The sequence below is a fragment of the Apteryx rowi genome, unplaced genomic scaffold (genome assembly GCF_003343035.1).
Source record: "Apteryx rowi isolate R43461 unplaced genomic scaffold, aptRow1 scaffold_54, whole genome shotgun sequence".
In the NCBI taxonomy this organism is placed as follows: Eukaryota; Metazoa; Chordata; class Aves; order Apterygiformes; family Apterygidae; genus Apteryx; species Apteryx rowi.
In genome coordinates, this window is record NW_020450805.1 from 795,222 (window position 1) to 818,042 (window position 22,821).

Here is a 22,821-nt window from a genome sequence, read left to right on the forward strand (position 1 = left end):
GGGCACAAACTGAAACATGGGAAGTTCCATCTGAATATGAGGAAATACTTTTTCACTGTGAGGGTGACAGAGCACTGGAACAGGTTGCCCAGAGAGGTGGTGGAGTCTCCTTCTCTGGAGATATTCAAAACCCGCCTGGATGCAATCCTGTGCAACGTGCTCCAGGTGACCCTGCTTGAGCAGGGGGGTTGGACTAGATGATCTCCAGAGGTCCCTTCCAACCTCAACCATTYTATGATTCTGTAAACTTCATCTTTTTTTCCTTTATAATTCTCTTTATTACCTGAAGAGTATTTATAGTGGAGTAAAAGAATGTCAAAAATGAATTCAAAGACTTTTATCAACTTCACAGCAAGCAAACAAATAATACTCTGCACTGAAATTCAGCATGGAAAGTTTCAAGCTCAAAGAGTACGGAAACAAGATGTTCTAATAAAAATCTTTAGTTAACCGTAAATGTAAGCATTTTGCACCAGCAAAACCTGTGATTATTAAAAAGACCATTGTTTTCATTCAGATCCTCCCTTCAATTCTCTTCTCAGTATGTTCTTCACCCTTTCTTTCTACAATATAGTTTTATTGTTATAAAACATACAGACAGAAACAGCACGTTTTTTTCCCACCCATTGTCAGGTCATGTGTGCGCTGGATCTTTCTTCTGCAGTTTCTACCAAGTGCAGCAGTGAAAGCCTAACTCCGATCATGTGGTCTTACATGCTTTTTCAAGTTTAACTACTATCTGCCTATTCAAATAGCCAGAAGCCTGGCAACAGCAGAGCTGGCTTTATTTGTTGAGTCTTGTCTAGCGAAGTGAAAAGAGTTAATAGTTCCCCCTCCCCAGCTGCATTTTTGCACATGTGGGAGTAGGGAATTAAATTATTTCTTTTGTCCTCTACTTGCAGCTCATTGAGAAGCAGGCATGCATATAAAATTACTGTATCCCAGGCCTTACCTTTAGGGACAGGAGAGGAAAAAACATGTTTGTAAGTTTGTCTGGAAACACTCAGGATGCTGAAAGCAGATGCAAAAGTAGAAGATAACAGAATAATACAACAAACAAAGGATTAACAACAGTCTTTTTAACTAATATAGCAATGGTTTAATTTTGTCCTTAGTAAGAAATACTGCACTACTGAATATATCAAGGTGCAATAGTAGTATCTCAGAATTAGTGTATCTCGTGTCCCAGACACGAGTATCAAAACACAAAAATACAATTTTGATAACTTAGCAAGAAAAATATATAACAAATATCCACTGATTTCTTTTTTTATAGATATTAGATTATACCTGAATATAAAGAGAACTTATTTTGAGGGGTGAGGTTCAGTGAAGGGGGATAAAACGTAACTCTTCTGTTTCTCTATAGACTTGTTTTATGTCCAAGAAGATCAATGAATACTAAACTGCGTTTCAGCTTTCAGTTAATTTTTGTTGTTTTTTTAAAGTTATTTGATTGCTAGTAATTGCATTACTAATATGTTACTATTTTTGAAGGATTAAAACAAAAATGCTCTGTAAGTTATTTTTAGTACTCTGTATGTTAAATATTTTCTAAATGCATCCTTTTGTACGTTGCATACCTGAAGATTTTACAGCTTGATTTTACAGAAAAGAGAAAGAAGGTAAGATAAAATACTAGTGATCAGACTTGGGATTTGTCCTATTTCTTTGCTTTCAGCATCATACCAGGTGATAGTGATGTTGTCCTTACATTAGCCTAAAATAAACTAAAAATCTTTTTAGCATATATTCATATATACCTACCYGTTAGTCTTGTTCAGTGCTATCTTTATACAGCACTGTACGCTGTAGATATAGGATACTTTCCCCTGTTCCAAAAATAATCTGCAGATTTAGTTTCATAGTTTACACATCGCTTTCCAGAATTTTTTTTCCCTCCATTTAGGGAATCATTCCCTCTTAATTAAAATAAATGAACTACTTACTTTACCTAACTGTTCTGCACCATTTAAATTTAGACTAAATTAAATCATGAAGTAAGTATCTTATATAGTCATGGTTATTTACAAGTTTATTCCCTTATCAATTACTTTTCATTTTATTTTTGGCCTTCCAAAGCACAGAGAGACTGTTACGTGGTACTGTAGCACTTGTAGGTTATTTCTTGTGTAGCGTGCTAAACCATGGTAGAATATTGCCTTTCAAGTTTGTGCAAGACAGTTTCACAAGATAGTTTGCTCGCAAAACAGTTTAATAGCCAAAATGGCTAAGTGATTGCTTTATTTCCTGTATTTGTGAATATATTCAAATGGAGAAAGGAGGAGATTAATATACCACAAAGTAGGCAGAACATTGTTGTGATGTAAAGTGAGATATTAAGAACAGGAAATCATGGACTGACTTGCATTTGAAATGTTCATCAAGTTGCAGTATAGTTAGATTACTGTTTTACAAAAAAATAATWTAATGGAAAACAAAATTTTAACCCTTTTTCAAGATGTGCAAAGGTGTTTATGTTGTTCTTCAGTGACAGGACAAAGCTATGGTCTCCTTCAGCTGTCCAACTCATGTTACTGTCCATGAACTTTGCTTCGGGTTGTATTTGTTTCATATGATGCATAGCACTTTTAACTACTAGCAATTATATGCGTTATTGTGGCTCTTTTTATCATTTAAAGTGTAGGGTTTGGGCTGGCTGTCCAGTCAGCCTTATMTGGCTTTAGAGTAACTGTTGTACTGTGGTCTTTTGCTTGTCCAGAGTCCCTTGCTTGGAGAACGTGCTGTGGTAAAGGGAATATTGTAAAGTAGGGCAAATCAGAAACTTAGCACCAATGCTATACGGGAAGCTTATTGGAGGAAAGACTTTTCATATGGCCCTTACAAGTATCACTACATCAGTGAGTAAACTCACTGTTATTGAAAGGAAGTTTTCAGAGTAGGTACAGATGCTAAAGATGAGTTTGTTTCCAAAGATGGGTTGTATACCATATGTCTTAAACTGATATGAATAATATATGGAGCTTTTTGATTATCGGTACATATCAATATGTTCTGGATGCCTAAGCTAATGGTTTGCTGAAGTTGCGAATTTTAGAAGCTGCAAAATGTATTAGATATTCATATGATTGTCAGGTGCAGTTTACTGAATGAACTTAAATGCAGAGAGTTCACTGAGATTTAAAAAATTCTAGTTTGGAGACTCGTGGCTTCTAAAATAAATTGCTCATTAAGGTTACAGTTCCATTGAAAAGTTGCAAATTTTGAGCTGTGAAATGAGTATCTCACAGAGATTTTAAAATCTCTCACTTGCCCCACAACCTAATAATCTCTGTCTTTTAGAAAGAAAAAAATCTAAAATAATTATAACCTAAATTAGATGATTTGAGGGGTCTACAGACACACAACTGCCATTATCTGAATTTCCAGCTTGTATTTGAGCAAGGCTGTTAGTGACATTTTATATATGTATAATGTGTACAGATAACTTTTCCTACAAAAATTACACAAGTATCAAAATTTGAATGTTATATTGAAGGTTTCAAAGTGAGGAATCTGAACCCTGACCTTTGAGATAGAAGATTGAAATCTTCTAAGTTCACTGTAGTGCCTTCCATGCAGTTTTTTCCTCCAAACTCTGTACTTAGCTGCCCTAATTTAAAAGGGATTAAAAATGTTCAGCCACTGTTGTAAATTGCTGTGAAGGGAAGAGCAGTGTTGGAGGAAGCTATGAAATCAGAAAATTGCAAAAGACAATGAAAGCAGAAAGCAGAATTGTTCTAATAGGATAACTTACTTCTCTTGCCTGGAAGGCATGGGTGCAAAAGTTGCATGCTGGACATGAAACCAGTAGACACAGAATTTTGTATTTTGGTTGACATTGTGCGTTTCTAACAACTTCATAAATATTGATTAGTGTTTTACTCTCTTAATCTAAGAGTGAAGGCTAACTACCTTTACATAAGGATGGCAAAATTTGCCTTTCAGTATATCAGGTTTAGGGAAGTGAGATGTTGCCGTCTCCAGTCCATGAAAATGTGCATGCTGTATAAACGAACATGTGCATGTTATGATTTATTGCCCTGATGGCTAGTATTACTTCTCCATATTTTCATAATATATCAGTTCATCTTTTGAGTTTATTTAAAATGTAATTGTTTTAAAATATTCATTTATTGAGGAGGAACAGGATAAATTCAAACAATTTTGAAACAGTGAAACTAAGTCACACAGATAGCTGTGGTTTCTTTAAAGGTTATTCAGTTTGTGTTTCCTAGATGCTTTGTATAATACTAATAAAGTCTATAACTATTAATTCCTTTGTTCTCAAGTGCTTGAGTTCTATTTAGAAATATATATGTATAGGATAGACAAAATTAGTCTCACACAGCAAAAAGTAATTTGGGAAACAATATATTTTCTTTCCTCCTGTGTCCTGTTTAACAATGGTTATGCTGAGATTGCTTGCTCTTTTCATATGTCTTTGGGTATTGTTTTATTCTAATAATTTTGTTTATTAAAACACGTGGACATTTCTGGATACCATATATATTAAATCAGATTTCATATTCCTATGTATTCAAATGGTGTCAAAAAATAGTATTATACTGTACATAAATGCTTAATAACTGGCAATATGGTCTTCAACTTTAAAAAGCACGACCTAGTATTGCAAAATRTACTGTAAGAAGTAATGTCTTTAATGGGTAGTCCTGCTAAATGACTTGAAGAGATCTTTCACAGGCAGTACATCTTTCATCCCCTTTTCATATTCAAACTCTCTTCTGCTTTAAATTTCAGAAGAAGCGTGGTCTTCTTCACAAAAGAAAAGGTCTGATCCACTGAATCTTGTGCTTTGATTTGCAACTTGGTACAATCAGTCGACCAAGAATTGGGGAAAGCTTTGTCTGTTCAGTTTCTAATGTAAAAGAATCTGCAYAGTAAAGTCTTCACAAAATTGTTTTGGAGAGAAGGGGGGAAAGAATAGGTATCTTACATTTGGTTTTAAAATGAATGTGCAGGAATGCTGATTTCACTCTGAGCTATTTAGTGATCAAAAGTTTTAGTGTTTTTTTTTCTCTATTTCACTTTTACAGTTTTTATGCTGCTTTATACTGCTTACATGATGAGTATATGTCACTGCAAAAAAAAAGCCTCAGTGTCATGAATTGTTTGAGAGCTACCAAGAATATAAATTAATCAGAAGCAAAATTAATTAAAAATGATTCTCTGCACTGTTGCATCATGTATACCTTTTTGTGAACATAATTAAAATACTAATTTCAAATCTATTCATGTGTTTTATATTTCTTATATTTTAGAACCAACATACATCACAATAGGTCCACCCACCTGTGAGATCTTGGTGAACTGCACTTTGACTGAAGAAGACTGTATCTATAGTTTCAAACTGGATCAAAATGGTTGCCGCATTTGTCAGTGCAAAACTAGTGAGTATGCAAAAGTGCTGTGGTTTATACCTTTTATATCAAGCTGTATCTAAAATGTTTGTTTGCTGTTTTTTCCATTCATAGAGTTGATTAAACCATTAAAAGTTCAATGTGAAGTGTTAGTATACCTGTGCTTTTTATGGTGGTTCATTTTTAAAGGATTGGTTTTTGACCTCTTACGTTACTTGTTTGCTTGCTTAAAATGTATTTGGAGGAAAAACATAAATTTCTGAATCCAGGTAAAAATTAGCAGCTGGGATAAAAAAAAAGATAAATATTTGGGACTTACCATTCCTGACAGTGTCCCCTTGAAAAATCTTACTAAACTTCAACATTCCATTTTCTTCTGTATGTAAAGAATTTAAAGGCACCAAGTTTTGTGTACGTCAAATACTTTTATTGTTAAACAGCCTATTTTTTATAACTTAGCTTATTGGTTATGAGGATAAATGTTTGAAAATGAGACTTCTAAGGTTGTGTGTGTATGTCTACGTAGAAACATATAATCCATATATAATTTCATTTTTATAATGTACTTACGTAATATCTACATAATACTTGAGTTAGGATTTATGCAGACTTCAATTTAACATGTAATTTTCCCCAAAGAAAATCATTGTACCTTGAGAGAATTTTCTGTATATCAGTGATGTTAGCATCCTAATAAGAAAGCATCACAAATTTATTTTTCCACATACTTCCTTAAGAATTTATTGTCTATAGATGAAATACAAAGTAAGGTTACGTCAGTTCTCAGAATTGCCCAAGAAAGAACACCTGTGTTGAATTAGTCTCCGCTGGAGGATGTAACACAGTGTGGCTGCTAGCCCAGCCTAGAAGTTAGAGTAGGTTTAAATTCTCTTTGTAATTTTATTGTAGCTCTGTGGCTTCCRTGTAATTTGTGAGATTTTCAGAACTGAAGTTTTACTCCGTTCCTCTTCTCTTCATTTCAGTCCATCTATTTTCAGTCCTTTTCTGAACCACTGTGACTATTTAGGGGTCTCCCAGAAGAAGAGTTCAAAATAACACTCTAATTGGTCCAAACTGAAGAATTTGAGGATTGTTTTGGTATGTTGCTTAAGGAGTAAGAAAAGGAGTTTGCTGTGTTTTTTGGTGGTGGCAGTTTTTTTGTTTGTTTGTTTTAAGTATACAGCAAGCAATAACATCACTATAGTAATGTGGAAATAGTATTTTTGATTACAAGTTGTATTCATGGTAAAAGCCAGTAATTCCACAGATTTTCACAGGAACTGGATTGAAGTCCAGATCTATTTTCTATCCTTTGAAATATGGATAGATGTTTCCCTTAATTTGTAAAGCATACAATGCTGTTTATAGCATGTGTATAGTATGTCTACGGTGTACAGTGGTGTATAAAGTTCTGCAACACAAGGAAATGATGTCTTGAAACAAAGTCATTGTAACTGACAAATCAAAAGTATGAAGAATTAGAGAAGGTAAAAGMACCCTCTGCAAGTGTAAAGCACATACTTTTTTGCATCTAAGCTGTTACATACATGCCATACTGAATTCTCCCTACAAACAAAACTAGAAATGTTAAAGTCTGGTTTTTAGCATTGTAATTTGACTTCTTCCCCCTCCCCCACTTTCATATTTATTAAATTGACTTTTTTTTTTGACCGTAACTTGCAAGGATTTTGATACAAACAAGAAGACGGACATACTCAGCAAATTGCAGCATCTATGCTTGTGCTCAGTCCTTTCCTCCAGTTTCTTGTACAGGAGACCCCTCGCTCCAAAGAATCATTTCATTTCTCCTTGATTACAAGTGTACTCTTACCACATCCCAGGAATGTCTCTGTTCTTGCTTGGATTGTTTCCAATTGAATACCACTTCAGCTTATTCAAGGGAATTTTTCTCTTACTAGATTTGCTTGAATTATTTTCATTTTGCAGTAGTAAATTGTCAACAGCAAACTTAATAGTATCATTTGTCTGTCGTCTTTTTTCAGTTAGATAACTTGAATTGTATATTGCTTAAAAATCTCCCAAATCATTCAGAGAGAGGAAACCTTTATTTTCTTAAGAAGTGAAGTAAAATAACAGCTTGGAAGTCTTCATCGCTTGAGGGATATCAGTCAAAATGGAGGAATAGAATTTTTCTGTCAAATGTCTCTTGCCAAACTCTGAGCAAATGAATGTGTAAGAACCTGTGTCTTTTGGTTCTCTAGTAGTGTAATATGTGTGTTATCTGAAGCTTATGTAGACTCATGTGGACTTAGTTTAAATTAGATTGCGAGCTTGAGGATCTGTACCCTGCATCCACTTCTTTCTTACTGGTGCGAGCTACTTGACTGAGTCAGGTTAAAAGTGCAGGAGTAAGGAGGCCCATTACTCTTTGAAGTCATCATAGCTAGAGCTAGTGTATCCTAGCTCTACTAATCTCCTTCCAATATAGTTTCCTTTCTTTTGCCAATTTCTCCTTAGATATCCCTGCTGAAGGTTCATTATACTTGAATCTGTCTACCTCCAGTCAAAATAAAGCCAAAACAACAAAGAAGAAAGGGAAGAACGCGTAGTAAATCTGTAAATTGTTCTTTATTACCTTCATTTACATTCTTCTAGCCATAAATCATCATGACAGGTTTATTTGAAATAATTGTATAAGTATGATATCATGAGACTTGTGTAGTGCTTTATTGTAATTCAGATACAAGTTTGTCTAGCTTGGCTCAAGTGGACTAGAGAACATGTGAAGGAAGAAAGCAGCAATTGATAACATTTCTGGGACGCTGTGATTTCAGTAGACATTGCCATAATAGACATTACATTGTCTTTTATCCTTCTCCCTGTTAGCGTGGTGCAGCAAGGAGAAAACTGTCCCTGAGTGAAGAGTAAACACAGATAAATATGGGGGGGGGGGGGAAGTCCCAGTGAACAGAGGTGGTGCCACAAATAAGCAGGGAAGAGGAATGATAATACTGAATGGGAACATATAGAAACCAAAGCTCTCTATGAAGATAAAAGCAAAAAAGTATAATCTAGGGCATAGGAAGAAACACTGCAAAATAGCAACAGTAAAGTTAATGTAGTAGGAAAAATATGAAATGAAAAAATGAAAAAAATATAAGATAATATAAAAGCAAGAAACAGAAATTGCAAAAAGGCAAAAAAAATTGTGTTTGTGGTAGAATGCAACAATTGCCATGGTGTCTGGGGTGTCTTAAGTCTTTGCTTTCATAGGGAGAAGCAGAGAGGATTTAAGTCCTTAAATGGAGAAGCACAGCCAGGGAGTGAACAAGAACAGTGGTCCGTTATTTGTGAAGCAGGATTCCTGTTGCTCCAAATAGGAGCAACCAGTACATAGAATAATGCCTGCTGATTGCAGTAACATGATTTAAAATCTGAAAATTGTTGCTGAGCAGTAAATCATTCTTCAGTGAGACTCAGTGATAAGGGCCAAATTTTATATAGCCTTATCTGTTCTTAAGAGGTACTATGCCTGTAATATGTTCAAGTTTAAAAAAAAAAAAAAAAGCCATTAAAATCTTTCCTGTAACTCGGAACTTCTAACTTTGGGCCAGACTGTTTTCAGTGGTGCCCAGTGATAGGACAAGAGGCAACAGGCACAAACTGAAACACAAGAAGCTCTGTCTAAACATGAGAAAAAACTTCTTTAATGTGAGGTTATCAGAGCACTGGGACAGGTTACCCAGAGAGGTTGTGGAGTCTCCATCCTTGGAGATACTCAGAAGCCATCTGGACACAATCCTGGGCTAGGTGACCCTTCCTGAGTAGGGTAGTTGGACTAGATGATCTCCAGAGGTCCCTTCCAACCTCAACCATTCTGTGATTCTGTGAACTTCTGTTGTAGACTATAGGCTTTCACCCCTAATGAGTTGGAAGTGGAGTACTGTTCAGGGGATAACTGCAGGCATGTTTGGCTTCAGTATTTTTTAACCTACAAAATTGTATCTAAATTGATTAAAACTGATGGCAAAGCTCTAATTTCAAAAAAATTGTTTGCTTCATTTAGAGAACTTACTTTTGCAGTTAGATGATGCAGTTGTCATGCAATTTCATTAATTCCAGAATGATCTTGGGGAAACTGAATTGTAGAAGGCTGGGATGGGTTGTTTTCCCTGTACATTAAAAGCATCATCATCCACATTGTGTTGTGGTCTCTTTCCCTGTCAAAGCAAATCATGGAATTAGTATTTTAAAATTAGAAGTTTGGAATATTATGTGTTTGCTCACAGAAAGAGGAAGGGAGGAAGAGTCAAGTGGAATGGAATTCCAACAAGAAATTTGGGTTTGGCAACGTGGAACTTGGGTTAGCTATGAGACATTCGAAGGCATCTTTGAAAGACTGAAGCGCAGGATTGGAAGGTATGAGAAAAGTTAGGTAGGTACATCTGTAGACTGTCTATAGATAGAGAAAGTTAAAGCTGTGAAAAGGTGTGTGCAGTGGTAATGGGAGAAAGCCTAAAAGAAGCTTTTCAGGGACTATGTTGAAAGGATATATCTCTTAACTCCTCTCTTCTGTGTGTTCAACCTTTAGTAATTGCAGAGTTTGGGTTGTGGGTGTTTGTTTGTTTGTTTTTCTTTTTGCTCTTATTTCTTCCTAGCCAAAATCTGAATATTTCATTTCTTTAAACTATTCCTATAAATAATCCTTCTTGGGGATGGGTTCTAAACACTTTGAAACACTCTCAGTGTAAATTGTTTTCCATTTAAATGAGCATATTTTATATTAATTTTATTATCAAATTAAAGTTATCCCTACATTAACCACACAGAATGTATGCTTCAAGCAGTATAAAATTCCTTAAAACAGTAAAATACAAGATAGGTAACATGTATTTTAATAGCAATGATTTCCTGTTATTATCACAAATTAGCAACAAATTCCACAAAAATCCAAGTAAACTTGTATTGCAAAATAAAAACCATATAAATTTGATAAAAAAAAAACAAAGACAGTTCAGTTATCCTTGCTTAGTATAAGCAGACAGCCTCTTTTGGATTTCTGAAAAATAGGTAGACCTGGCAGAAAGAGAATCCTTGATTATCTTTTTGCAGTTGGAGATGATGCAAGTTTCTTTATTTAAAAAAAAAAAAAAACCTCAGCAGGGATTTCTGAAAATTATAACAATATATTGTTTTTATTAATGCTTACAATATATTTAATGAAATAAAATTAAAAAATTCTTTTGGCTTGACTTATGTTCAATACACGTTCAGTTAAAAAAACAAAAAACAACAAAAAACACAGTTTGAAGGGTTTTAGAAGCTTAATCATTTGGCAGTTAACTCCACCTTTGAGATGTCACTGCTACAAATCCATTTTCATAAAGTCATGTGTTATATGTGAATCCTAAAGTTGTTTAGAGCAAGTATCCAAATGGGTAATTTGCCTCAACGGACTCATAAAATTATTTTAGACAGGGTTTTTAGCATCACAGTGCCCAGTCCCTTCATTTTTATCCAGCTATTGTGAATCATAAGCTCTAAAGAAAGGAGGGAGGGTTAGTGTGGATCTGTGGAGGCAATATATTCAGAGAATTCCAGTTACTGATAAGTAACCTAGTTTTCTCCTTCATAAATTTGCCTCCCCAGATCCCCACCCCTGAAGATTAACCAGCAGTAGCAATCCACACCGAGAGGACGGCTGAGGAGTGCTTAATTATAAAGGTACTGTGAAACAGTTTTCCTGATATGGTCTAGCCTCAGCATCAAGAAAATAATGATGGTAAAGGTATGTCAATAGTTTTGTGTAGCGACACTACAAATTCTAAAAAATGGACATCAGTCTAAGCCAAGTTGCAATACTGACATAATTCTGTCATATGTATGTATATTAATATTCTCTGGCAGTTATTTTTATCTGCATATTAGAGGATTAAAAACTGAAAGTATTTCAGGTATGCATCTTTATACATCTATACATCTCTAGATGCATTTTCACAAATTTTAGACTTCCAGTTCAACTCTTTACAGTACAAGTGTCCATATATAACATAATGAATAGGGAGAGGTAAATGTCCCAGTTTAAGAGCTTAGAATTTTTTTATGTGCCATACACGTGCTAGAAGAAAGCAACTGAGAAGTCTTTAAATAAGAGTTAACTAGAATTACAATACAGCTGTTAGACTAGAAGGTCAAAGTGGAGGACTGTTTTAGACTTAGGCATGAAATTCTTTATGGATTGAATTTTGTCTACTACACAGTTTGATTTTTGAGAAGCATTTTATAACATTGCAGATATTCTTAGATTCAGGCAAGATGGGGATGTGAGTACTCTAAGATCAGGAATAAATCACACATCTGATAGTTATTTGAATTTATGGCTGAAGAATTGTGATTCATTTTGAGATATATTGCCTCTGAGATGTCACAGCTGAGACACAGAGATTACAATATATCTGAAATATGGCTCATTACAGTTGCAGGGCTACCTGCATGTGTTTCCTTTCTGACTTCTGAGCGAATCCTCTCAAGTATAAAAAATTGATAACTTTGTGTATCCCAGGATATAATTTTGTTGTCTTGTTTGCAGGGTAGGCCTTGGACTGTAGCATGTCTCATGTCAATGTATCAACCTCTCTTACACTCTGTTTAACCTTGGTATGTGTCATTCTTTTCTTTAGCAGCCAGTGACTAGGTGTTACAGTGATCCAAGCAACCTTTAAAACAAAATTTATTTTAGTATTGAGAATAAGATATCTAGATGAAAAGAGTTTTACAGCACCAGATGTCTTGCATGCAGTATGCTGAGCAGACTCTCATCATATCTTGGTAATCCCCTGTTCTTAAGACAAGACTGGTTCTTCAGACAGTCTTGTCTCATCCTCCAGTCTGATCCCCCCTGAACAACTATGATGCTCCCCTGAAACTCTCTAATGTTTATTTTTTTTATAGTATGTGTGTATGTAACTGTGTGTTTGGGAGTGGATGAAGAAGGGGCAGGGAGGGGAGAGGAAACTACTATATTTAAAAATAATTTATTGTCAATGCAGACCAGAGTTAGAAATGTTGGTACTAATACTGTATTTATGTTTGTTCATTAATAGTTCACAAATGTTTGTGAAGGACTGGTTTATCTTCAACCATTCTTTCCCTCCTGCTTGTTTTTTTTCCAGCAGCTTCTTATTGAACTCATCCAAATAAATCTAATAATTTGAAATCTCTGTATCCAAGTCTATTATATAGTGTTAAACTGTTACAAACTACAGAACAAAGTATTTGTTAGAACTACAGTGTTTAGAAGGGTCAAAGTCTGTAAGTAACAGCCTTTACAAATATAGTAAGTGTCTAATAAGTTTGTGACTAGAAATATGGAGCTGTTGGTAACTGATTGTTCTTTCTGCTGCTTTTGCAATTGTTGATGTACRTGGAAAAGAAAATTGTGTTGTCTGTTGTGTGGGCTGGATTCACTACTATAAGTATTTGATGTATGTTTGCCCTCAAGTGAAAGTTCATTCCTAGTAGGAGACTATTTTGATAACATCATTGTTTGAGGACAACCACCATTCCATGATTATTGTACTAGCCTTTTGCTGTATTTAATTCAGCTGAAATTCTTCCAGAATTATGTAGTATTCTGGCTAAGGTCTGTCCTCATATGAAACAACTAAGAATTTGTAAAAATACAGATACGTTAGCCTGAGACATTCAGGATTACATTCATCTTTTTCAAAGGTGCATCACAGGTGCCACAGGAATCATTCTGGGATTGTGTTTCAGAATACCTGTGTCTGAACTCTCAGCTTGTATCACAGATTCTTGGTTATTCCCTCTGGGCATGGCTTTACACATTTTCAGTATTACATTTCACTGCATTATTATTATTTTAGTCCCTTAAGTCCCCCTGTTTCCTTGTGCATAAGGATTTTCTGTATTGACATTACCTCACTGACATTTTGTGTTTCATAAGAAAAATTGATGAGCCTGTTTCTACTTCTAGTTCAAGTGACATACAGGTGCATAATGCACATTTCCAGAACTCTGAAAGGTAGTTTTTCATTTGTATTAGCTTTTTAAAATGTTTCCTATATTCTCCTTTCAGACTCTCTGCTTATTTCCAATATGTCCTCGAAGCAGTTATTAGCCTAGTTTGGGCTGGATATCTTCTTTGCAAAAACATTCCATGATCTGGGATTCGAGTTTCTGATGAGATTTATCTAAGCAAAGGTGAAAAAAACCCTACAAACAAGTAATCTCTCCCCCCAATTTTTTAGCTTTTCCCATAATAAATTTCCTGAGTTCATTGCAGTTGATTTTCATGAACTAGTTRCCTTTATTCCTTAGCATTTCTCGTTTGAAATGCAAAACTTTAGCAGCCAATCTGTTTTTATTTATCCTTTCAAAATGAACTTGTGATACTTCATTAATGATTACTTTAAAGCTGTAGCATAGGCTATAGAGATGTTATCAGGAAAACAATTTCATACATTGAATTTGATCTACATTTGGACCTTTAGGTTTGCCCTCTATTTCTTTTTTCTTTCTTTCTTTTAGAGCTCAACTATGCTCTGTAAAAATTGATGGGTTTGCTCTCAGTTTTCTGAAAAAATGCCATATTTTAAACTGTGTACTAAGGTTTTTGACAGGCCTGTGCAGCAAACATAAGCTGTGTATATGTACTGTGGCGGTACTTCAGTTTGAGATTGCCTCTAATGGCAAAAATTCTGCTCTCTTTTGTAACTCTGTATTCAGATCTGAGTGTCACACTTCGATAGCTATCCTTAACACAAAATCTGGAGACGAGATAAAGTGAGAAAATATGCCAAGTAAAAGATGATTATGTTGCTTCTATTTCTTCAGATTTTTTTCTTTTCTTTTTATTTTCTGCTCTTTTTTTTTTCAGATGCATATTAATTTTTTCCACACCCTTTCATTTGTCCCTTATTGTTCCTTTATCTGTCTTCCATGAACCTGATATTTATGGACAGCCACCTAAACCAAACATGTCCTCTCTTATGTGACAAAGTATGCTTCAAAAAAATGAACCCTATCTCTGTGATTCTGGGATTATTCACTGGTCAGTTCTCAGCATCAACAGGGAGATGCCATAATTTATCCCCTCTCAAAGCTCATAACTGATGATCTTTCTTTTTTGAGATCTTCCAGTGTAGATGTACTTTCTATTCGTTCTTCATAAAGTTCAAGGCTAACTTAAAAAAACTACTGCCTTCAAATTTACCTTTTATGAAGTCATATATAATGAAAAGTTTAGCTGATTTTATTATCTCTGTATGCTGTCAGGGAAGAATTGTATATAAACATCCGGACTAGTGCAAAAGCTCATTAATTCTCTCTTCTGCTTCGAGGAAAGTCTTTCATCCTTGTGTTACTTGTACAACATTCTTTGCCAGAGAGGAGCATCAGAATTTCCTCTGCATTATAATGATTTTAAAGCAGCACTAGTGGCTACATATTAGAAAAATCTAGGATCCCTGATAAGTCAACCTGAATGCTATCCTTCAAAATCAAGAGTTTGTGAAGATCCTTGTATATGTATCTGTCTTAAAGCAAAAACCTAAGATACAGGTTGCCATTACTGTGCAAAGGTTAGATATGACTGACATTAAATGTGTAAAACTGGTGGCGCTGGTACTCTGTTGGCAAAAGACAACCTCCAGAGCCTATGCGAAAGGATCTGGCATTTCTTTTTCTGCATTCTGAATGACAAAAAACTTGCACCCTTTTAGTTTCAGACATGAAATCTGCATAAAAGGACAGAGGTGGGAGCCAAGATCCTCATCCTGTTTAAGCTGAGACTTGCTGGTTAGGATAATAGGCCATTACTATGCCTTGTGTAGCTTTACACCTGTTTTCCTATTAAGAGCTTTGCAGATAGAGGAACGAATAAAACAATAAGCCCTCTGCTTTAAAGAAAAGGGGTGGGGGGGTGAAAATTACACCTGTTTTTTATATTATTGAAATCTCTTCCAATTATCAGCAACCTCCTCCTGAAATTTTTAATGACTCATTAGAAAGAAATATGTTGGTTTTCATCTTAATGTAGCTAGGTGAGCATCTTTGTAGCACTCCTGTGGAATCCACTTTCAGAACGGCAGCAGACCATTGCAAGCCTGATGCCTGTTGTTGCCTTCTTCCTTACAAACAGTGAGTGAGCTCACCAGGGTTGGGGTTCAGCTACAGACTGACAACCTGAAAATGTGAGAAGGCTAAATTCCCATTATGCTTGGTGGAGATCTTAGGAGTGCAGTCCATTCTCTAAGCTGTTCGGAGTGTCTGCCTTGGGGTGAGCTGAAACATTCTCTAGGTTCCACTCACTCTGCTGACTAAATCTGCACTGACTGTAGTGCAAAATTGATCTCCCAGGTATCATTGCCAAAATTTAGGTGTCTTAACCTAACACAGTTCCTCCTACTGTTCAGTCTTTCTGATTATGAGAGCAGTCACCATCACAGAGCCAAAAAATAAAAAGAATAAAAAATAAAACCCTACTGCAATACTTGAAGCAACTCTGAGAGTCTCTTTCTCTCCCCTTCCTGAAGATAAGCGAGCTATTGGATTCTGATAGTCACCATCAGCATTGCCATGCCTGAGGCAAATATGTCCAAATTCTACATGATGAATAATCAGTGAATTTACCAGAGTTTTCTCCTGGGCTTCTGTCTCGCTCTGGGGTGCTAAGCAATATTTTTTCAATACCAAATGAGTGTTAATCTCATAGAACAGATTAGGAAGCACTTGGATTAACCACATCTGGTTAAATCTGACAGCGATATCCATTGTCTTTATAAGTACATTATACTGTATTTTGAAGTCTTTAGTGCAACGTTTCAAAAATGGAAGAGGAAGCATTTAAGTAAAGCAAAGATTACATCTGTGATCTGCCTGTGTTGTGTTACCAGCTTAGGAACTTGTAAATTGCATTCCATGGATTCATGCTTTCAGTTACAGTGTTTTTACATCRAGTGTCTGGCTGTGTGCAGAGTTTTGTAAGGTACTGTTGTTCCTATTTTGTTAGTTTTCCCTGTCATTTATAGGGAATAGTCTTGCTTGCTAAACTCTTCCAAGAAGAGGCAATATAAAAGGGGGGAGGGAGTTGCCAACCAGATTTGGGGGTTACCTTTGCATTTCAGACCCACAGGAGTGGAAAGAGCAGAATGGGTCAATGTGCTGACCTCCTCTTTGAGAAAACCAGTCCCTAAATTTTCAGATCCGTAAAGAATGGGAGAGTCATGAGTACTCTAATATGCAGCATTTCTGGAATGCTCTGCAGCTCCCATCCATATGACTAGTGCTTTGTAGTGGTATGGAGGTTTCAACTGCAGACGAGCATCCTTCATTTCTGTCCTTTGGATATCACCCATCATATTCATCTCTTGAGGAATTTCAATTTATTTCCCTCTTTTTTTGTTTTGATCTCTCTTTGGCTACTGCAATGATAGTCACTTTATATTTCCTGTATTTTACATCTCCTMATATAACAAAAATCATTATTTCTTGTTGCCTCATGCCTCCACAATCAATAAACAAATTTTCTATTGCAGGGTATGTTAAGAGTGGTCTTTCTGGCACTTCTTATTCCAAGAAGAGCAAAAGCAAACTAATCATTCTCAAAACAGTCCAGTGAGAGTAAATATAATGACCATTATTTATCCCTGCACTGGAGAAAATCAGATGCCATCAATCCAGCATCTCCCTTACTGCCATAACAGGCTAATTAAGCATGGTAGTGGACTCCAAGAGACAGGTCTTTTAATCTGGTATTAGTAAGCTTATAACAGCTCTTTGGGTATTGTAGTCATATTTTTTAAAAGCAGGTCTTAATCCCCAAACAGGCAACAGCAAACAGCAGAAGTAGGGAATGAAGGCTGATATCCCAGCCTTTCAATTTATTTAAAGTGAAAATAGAGTAGATAACAAGGATGCTCTATATTGACTAGAAACTTATTAAACACTTATAACATGTTGAAAGTATGTTATTTTAAATTTATTACTAATGGCTGACCAAGTCATAAATGTTGGACTTTTTTGTCTATGTATTTATCCATGGAAATGTTTTAGTATAAGGTATGAAAGATGGTACTTCCCAAGATCTTGACTGGAACTGAAGACATGCTGTAGTATTTGGTTGTATGGTTTGTGTCATTACTGTAGAATTCTATTGAATGCTTTAAAATTAGGACAGTCAGAAGGTAAGGATGATCAGTCTTAAAAGTAAAACATTATGAACTAAAAGGGAACAAAATATTTAGTCTGCTGAAGATGCATTTTTCTGGTATAAACAGTTTTCATTTTGTGCTAAGCTGCATGTGTTCTTCACAGGAGAGGAGCTGTGTACTGGCCTCATATCAGGTTGTTCCTTGGATTGTTCCTTCGGTTTCCAGACTGATGCCCACAACTGTGAGATCTGTCAGTGCCGTCCACGGCCTAAGAAATGCAAACCCATAGTATGTGACAAGTACTGTCCCTTTGGATACTTGTACGTATTCTTATTCTGAAAAAATATTTAATTCTATCCATGTGCATATTTAAAATATGCAAAATCCCTGAATATGTACTTGTGTTTACTTTGTGGCAAAACTGGGGGAAATATGGGAAGACAGAAATGTCCATACTTCATGTGAGATTATAGTATTCTTCCAGCTAACTTGGGTGTTAGCACTGAATTTGTGGAAATGGATTTTGACCAACAAATTAAGAAACAGCAATCATAGCAGCAACAGATTACAAAAACAGAACAGTGTTTAGGGTTGTTTTTTTTTTTTTTTAAGAATATTTGATGACTAAGATGAAAAAGCTGCTTACATCTCTTGCATGTAGGTTTTTGAATTTTTTTTTGTATGTACTCCTGTAATACCCCCCTTCATTTTATAGCTCATTTATTGTACTCAAATGTTTTTATAATATTTCAAGGGATTTTTTAATGTTGATATGACAGTGGACTAGTTGGACATGTTTTAGATGGACATTTCTGATAGTTACTTTAGAGGATTAGTGAAAAACAGTACTGTCTCTTAATTTAAGTTTTTGTAAATGTGTTCAAAACCTGTATTGTTGCTAGAGTTCTTTTTCCATGAAAGGAAATATTTGCTGTATTCATTCACTTGCAGAAGAGATGACAAAATTGGGCAAATCTTTTGTCACACAAATTTCTTTGCAATCAATTTGGTGGTCTCCATATCTATTTTACAAATATTTTATTTTTGATTTTTCAGTTCCATGTTACTGTCTCCTGTTCATAAAAGTTTTAATTTCTACCTCATGACAGCTAAGATTCAGATAATGTTCATATATAACTTGTTTTCTTATTTTTAGTGAAGTTTACTAATGCTGCAACCATTGGCATTAGATACTAATCCTCCTTTAATTTCTGTTTCATTTTGGAGTTCTGTTTGACACTAATTCATCAGCGCTGCAGATTTTTATTTGTAATACTAATATATTGTGCAGTGTGTCCTCTTTGTTCACAGTTTTTATCAAGTTTGGAGTAATGAAAATACGGTAGAGCCTGAATGACCAGAGAGACATCAGAGATTTTAGAAAAATAGAAATCAAGCTGTATCATAGTGGCATTCTCAAATTTAATTAGTGCTTCAGTCATAAATGGTGCCAGTGAATAAGTTGTATTCTCTCTAGTTGTGTTGCCAAATGAAAAAAAGCATACCAGCCTTCCACCTCCCTTTAATCTTCATACTATTGGCTTATCTTTCTTGACCATAGAGTGTTGTTCCACTTATGTTAATACAGTGTTCTGGTTGACCTCCTTCTTATCGTCCGTAGAGCTCTTGCACTGTATATGATGTTAAACAAAAGGTGGACTACGCCAAACAAAAAGCAGATCCATATGCCATGGAACATTAGWTTCTAAAGGCACAAATATGCTGCAATACGCAGCCAAAAATTAGAAATAAAAACCCTTTGAAGAATGTGTTTGCCTTGAAAACACTATTTCAGTCACTTTTTTTCTAACGAAATTAGAAAGGATGCTTGGCTGTGTCCTTGAGGAATCCCTAGAGTAATTTAAAAATACCTATATAACAGCAGTCCAGCAAAACAAATTAAAGTAATATCATTCAATATAATTTTATAACCATTATCTCAAATACAGAATTAGGCTTGCCCCTGGTTAAATAATAGAAGTTTTTGCAGGAAACGGCAGTCATGGGAGTGATACGGCCAATAATATGGCTAGCTCCTTCAATTTCCCAAGCTGTAACTATTACAGCAGGTCACCTGGGATGGTCTTTGGCATGAATCCAGAGCAAAGCTCAAATTAATACATTTCATTTTAGTGAGATGCCTTAACAGTTCAAGCACTATGCATCTACAACCTAAAATACAGTGACTGAAAGACAATAATAAAGGGAGGGAGTTACCCTACTGACATAAATGTAGTTGCCATGAATGTAAGATTATGCATGCTTTGTAAGATGAAATCAAAACAAGTAGCACAGAGGGCAGCTCTAATGTGATTGCCTCTGCACAGTGCTAGCACTTTGAGTCAAGTGGCCTTTGTGAACCTCAGGGTCCTTCTGAGCCTCATGATTCAGTTTAGGGTCTGTATAGTCCAGGACACTTGTCTTGAATGCTGCCATGTGTTCCTGCTCTGATTCAGTTGTCCACTTAAGCTTAATTATTCAGTGGGATATCTGAACAGTTGTGCTGGCATCATTTGAGTTGGACTGTGACTCAGTTTTGGGGCTCTAGAAAGAAGCTGTTGCCTGGGAAGAGTGACTATGACTTATACTGGGTTTTCTCCCATCTTCCTTTTTCAAAAAATCTAAATCCACTATTCAGGCCAATAAGATAACATGCTGGACGGTGAAGGTATGTAAGGATGGAATTAAGAGTAGAGAAAGTGAGAAGCTGCAAGGACAAAATTGAAATTAGGTATGACAAAAGGCTTATTTTTATGTGGAGAAAAGAGAACAACATTTTGGAAGACTTGATTTGAAATAGAATAAAATGGGAGAAATGGAAGGCAACAAAGATTGAATTTTGGGGAGAGGAGTGAGGCTTGATTTAAAGTTTAGTAGATGAGAGAAGAAAAGTAAGAACTTTAAATGAAACAGCTAATAAAATTATCTTTGGCCATATTGACTTTGAGAGTGGCTAAGAGTTATTTTTAGTTTTGCTGGTGAGAGAAGGTAGAGTAGGAGGGAAGCTGCAGAAAACTGATGTCAATTTTGTCTTTCTTAAAACTTTTGCCAGTGACTTCGAAGGCAAGGAGCGCTGAGGTTGGCTAGAAGAATGAAAGAAACAGGAAAGACCAAACAGAAGTAATGAGTGATTAGATGTCTCAGTTTTTTTAGATAGGATAGAGCTGTTTGCATCAAGGATCAAAGTGATGAAGTCACTTAAAACAAGCACAAAGCGTGCAAAATTGTTTAGAAAGTGCCTGAGGGAGATTGAAGCTTGAGACGTTTGGTTGAGTAGATGCAAAATCCAAGATGAAGTGTCTTGGAATTGGGAGCCAAAGAGGCAAATGATATCAGGATGTCTGCAACTGTTAGAACTTAACCATGGAATGAGCAGGGTGGAGGACTGAGATGAGAATATTAGAAAGCAGCGAAGAAGTTGGCGTGAATGAGAGGTCCCAAAAGGAGGAGGCAGAATGAAAGATTCATGTGAAAATGTAACAGCAATAAAGGAACACAATTTATAACTATATTCAAGAATTTATTGGAAACTGCCATATATTTCTCATACCATGTAACCATTTCGCAAGGAGCACTAGAATCATTTGCATTAGCTTATAATTGATTTTGAATTTTGGCGCAGAAGAGAGAAAAACTCTGAATAATGGAAATCAAAGTATGTTTTATTGCTGTTTGCAACAAAGATGGAGACTATCTTTTTTGTTCATGATACATAAAAGCATCTTCAGTAGGAACTGCAGGATGTGAGCTCAGCAACTTGCAGACTAAATATCTGAACATTTCTTTTTGTTTCTGTTTTATCTTTGTGTTTTAAATACTAGTTTCCAGTAACAGTACTCAGTTACTAGCTTTTTTTCTTTTTTCAATTTGATTTATAGTCTCAGCAGAATGATCTAATGTGATATTTAAAGAGCACACTGAGGTTGTTAGACCTTGGTTTTACTTCTTTTTCCATGTTATAGTTCTTAATTTGTTGTCTGTACCAGAGTTGCAGTGCTAACTTAAAACCATCAGAACAGAATCTGAGAAAACTTTTTCCATTCACATGTTCAAGGATTGTGTGCATGCATGTATTTGCATAACAACAGAGACAGTCAATATAAACTAAAAAATTTATACTGTTTACTCAGTGTGATTGAATAGCATTTGGATTGGAAAAATAATATTTTTTTAATTTTATGTTAATATTGCAAGTGCTTGTATAATTTACTATTTTTAAGGCCATTTGCTTTTGCCTATTTAAAAAATTATAATAGAAAACTGTTAAGGCTGATGCTTAAYGTCTTTCATCATTGCCTTTTTAGGCTCAGACACAAAAACAGTTTGAATATATTCATGAACCAAGGTCTAAATGTTCTCCTTCCATTCCAGCTAACACTTCTTGACTTTTTTGTGGTGTATCTAAAGCAGTCAAATTAGTTTCTCCTTATGGTTCCTTTTATTAAGTCCATTACTTCTGTTTTACTTCACTGGCAATCTCAAACTTGGATAATATATTGACGTGTTAAAAATGTTTTTCTGCCATCATTCATCTGGGAAGTGCTGATAAGAATTGTTCCAAAATATCTTTATCAAAGTAATTTACTATTATGTGTTTTGTTTATTTATGTAAATCTATCAAGTTTACTGTTACATTCTTTTACTTTATTATACATTACCTTTCCCTGCATTTGTTTGGTAAGAAATATTCTCTTTTACATAATGAGCAGGTTTGTCTGGTTTGGTGGTATAAATTGTAATTTTTGTTTAGAAGAGGTTAAACAGCGCTTCAACAAGTATAAATGAAACACAGTAGAGACCTAAATAATCTATGTTGAACCTAATATTTTTGTAACTTCAAAATGCTGAATTATCAGAAAAAGGCCAATATTCTCTTAAGTAAAGACAGTAAATTTCCATTCCTCGATCTGTGCTCCCAGTGTGTGACTGGCAGTAATGTTCTTGATTTAAATCCACCTAATCAGTGAGCAGATCATGTATAACTGCTAAAAATAATAGTTGGTATTTTCCTTGGTCTTGTTTTCTTCTTTAGCTTTCAATAAAGAAGCACCCCTGACATCTGCTTACGTATATTTTCACTCTTTCAGTTTTTACGGGTATTTCTGTTAAGCAAAATTTTCTTGTTACTATTGTCTTCTATGCTGCTTTGCAATGCAGTTAGATGTTCCACGTGAAATGAGTCTTTGATTAATTCAGAAAGTTCTTACTTGGTTTGAGAGGTCTGCCTTTCTGTGATTTCCCCCCCCCCCCCCCCCCAAGAAAATAAAGGTATGGGCCACATTTTCCAAGAGATTTCTTGTTCAGAG

General features: G+C 35.3%; 1 protein-coding gene across 1 annotated transcript in view; it reads left to right on the forward strand.

Annotated features, from left to right (window-relative positions):
- Positions 1-22,821, forward strand: part of CRIM1 (cysteine rich transmembrane BMP regulator 1) — a 217,806-nt gene that overhangs the window by 157,290 nt on the left and 37,695 nt on the right. The window contains exons 8-9 of the mRNA XM_026081276.1: positions 5,283-5,411; positions 17,679-17,835. Of these exons, the coding sequence (XP_025937061.1) occupies positions 5,283-5,411; positions 17,679-17,835 (286 nt within the window). The remainder of the gene's footprint in view (positions 1-5,282; positions 5,412-17,678; positions 17,836-22,821) is intronic.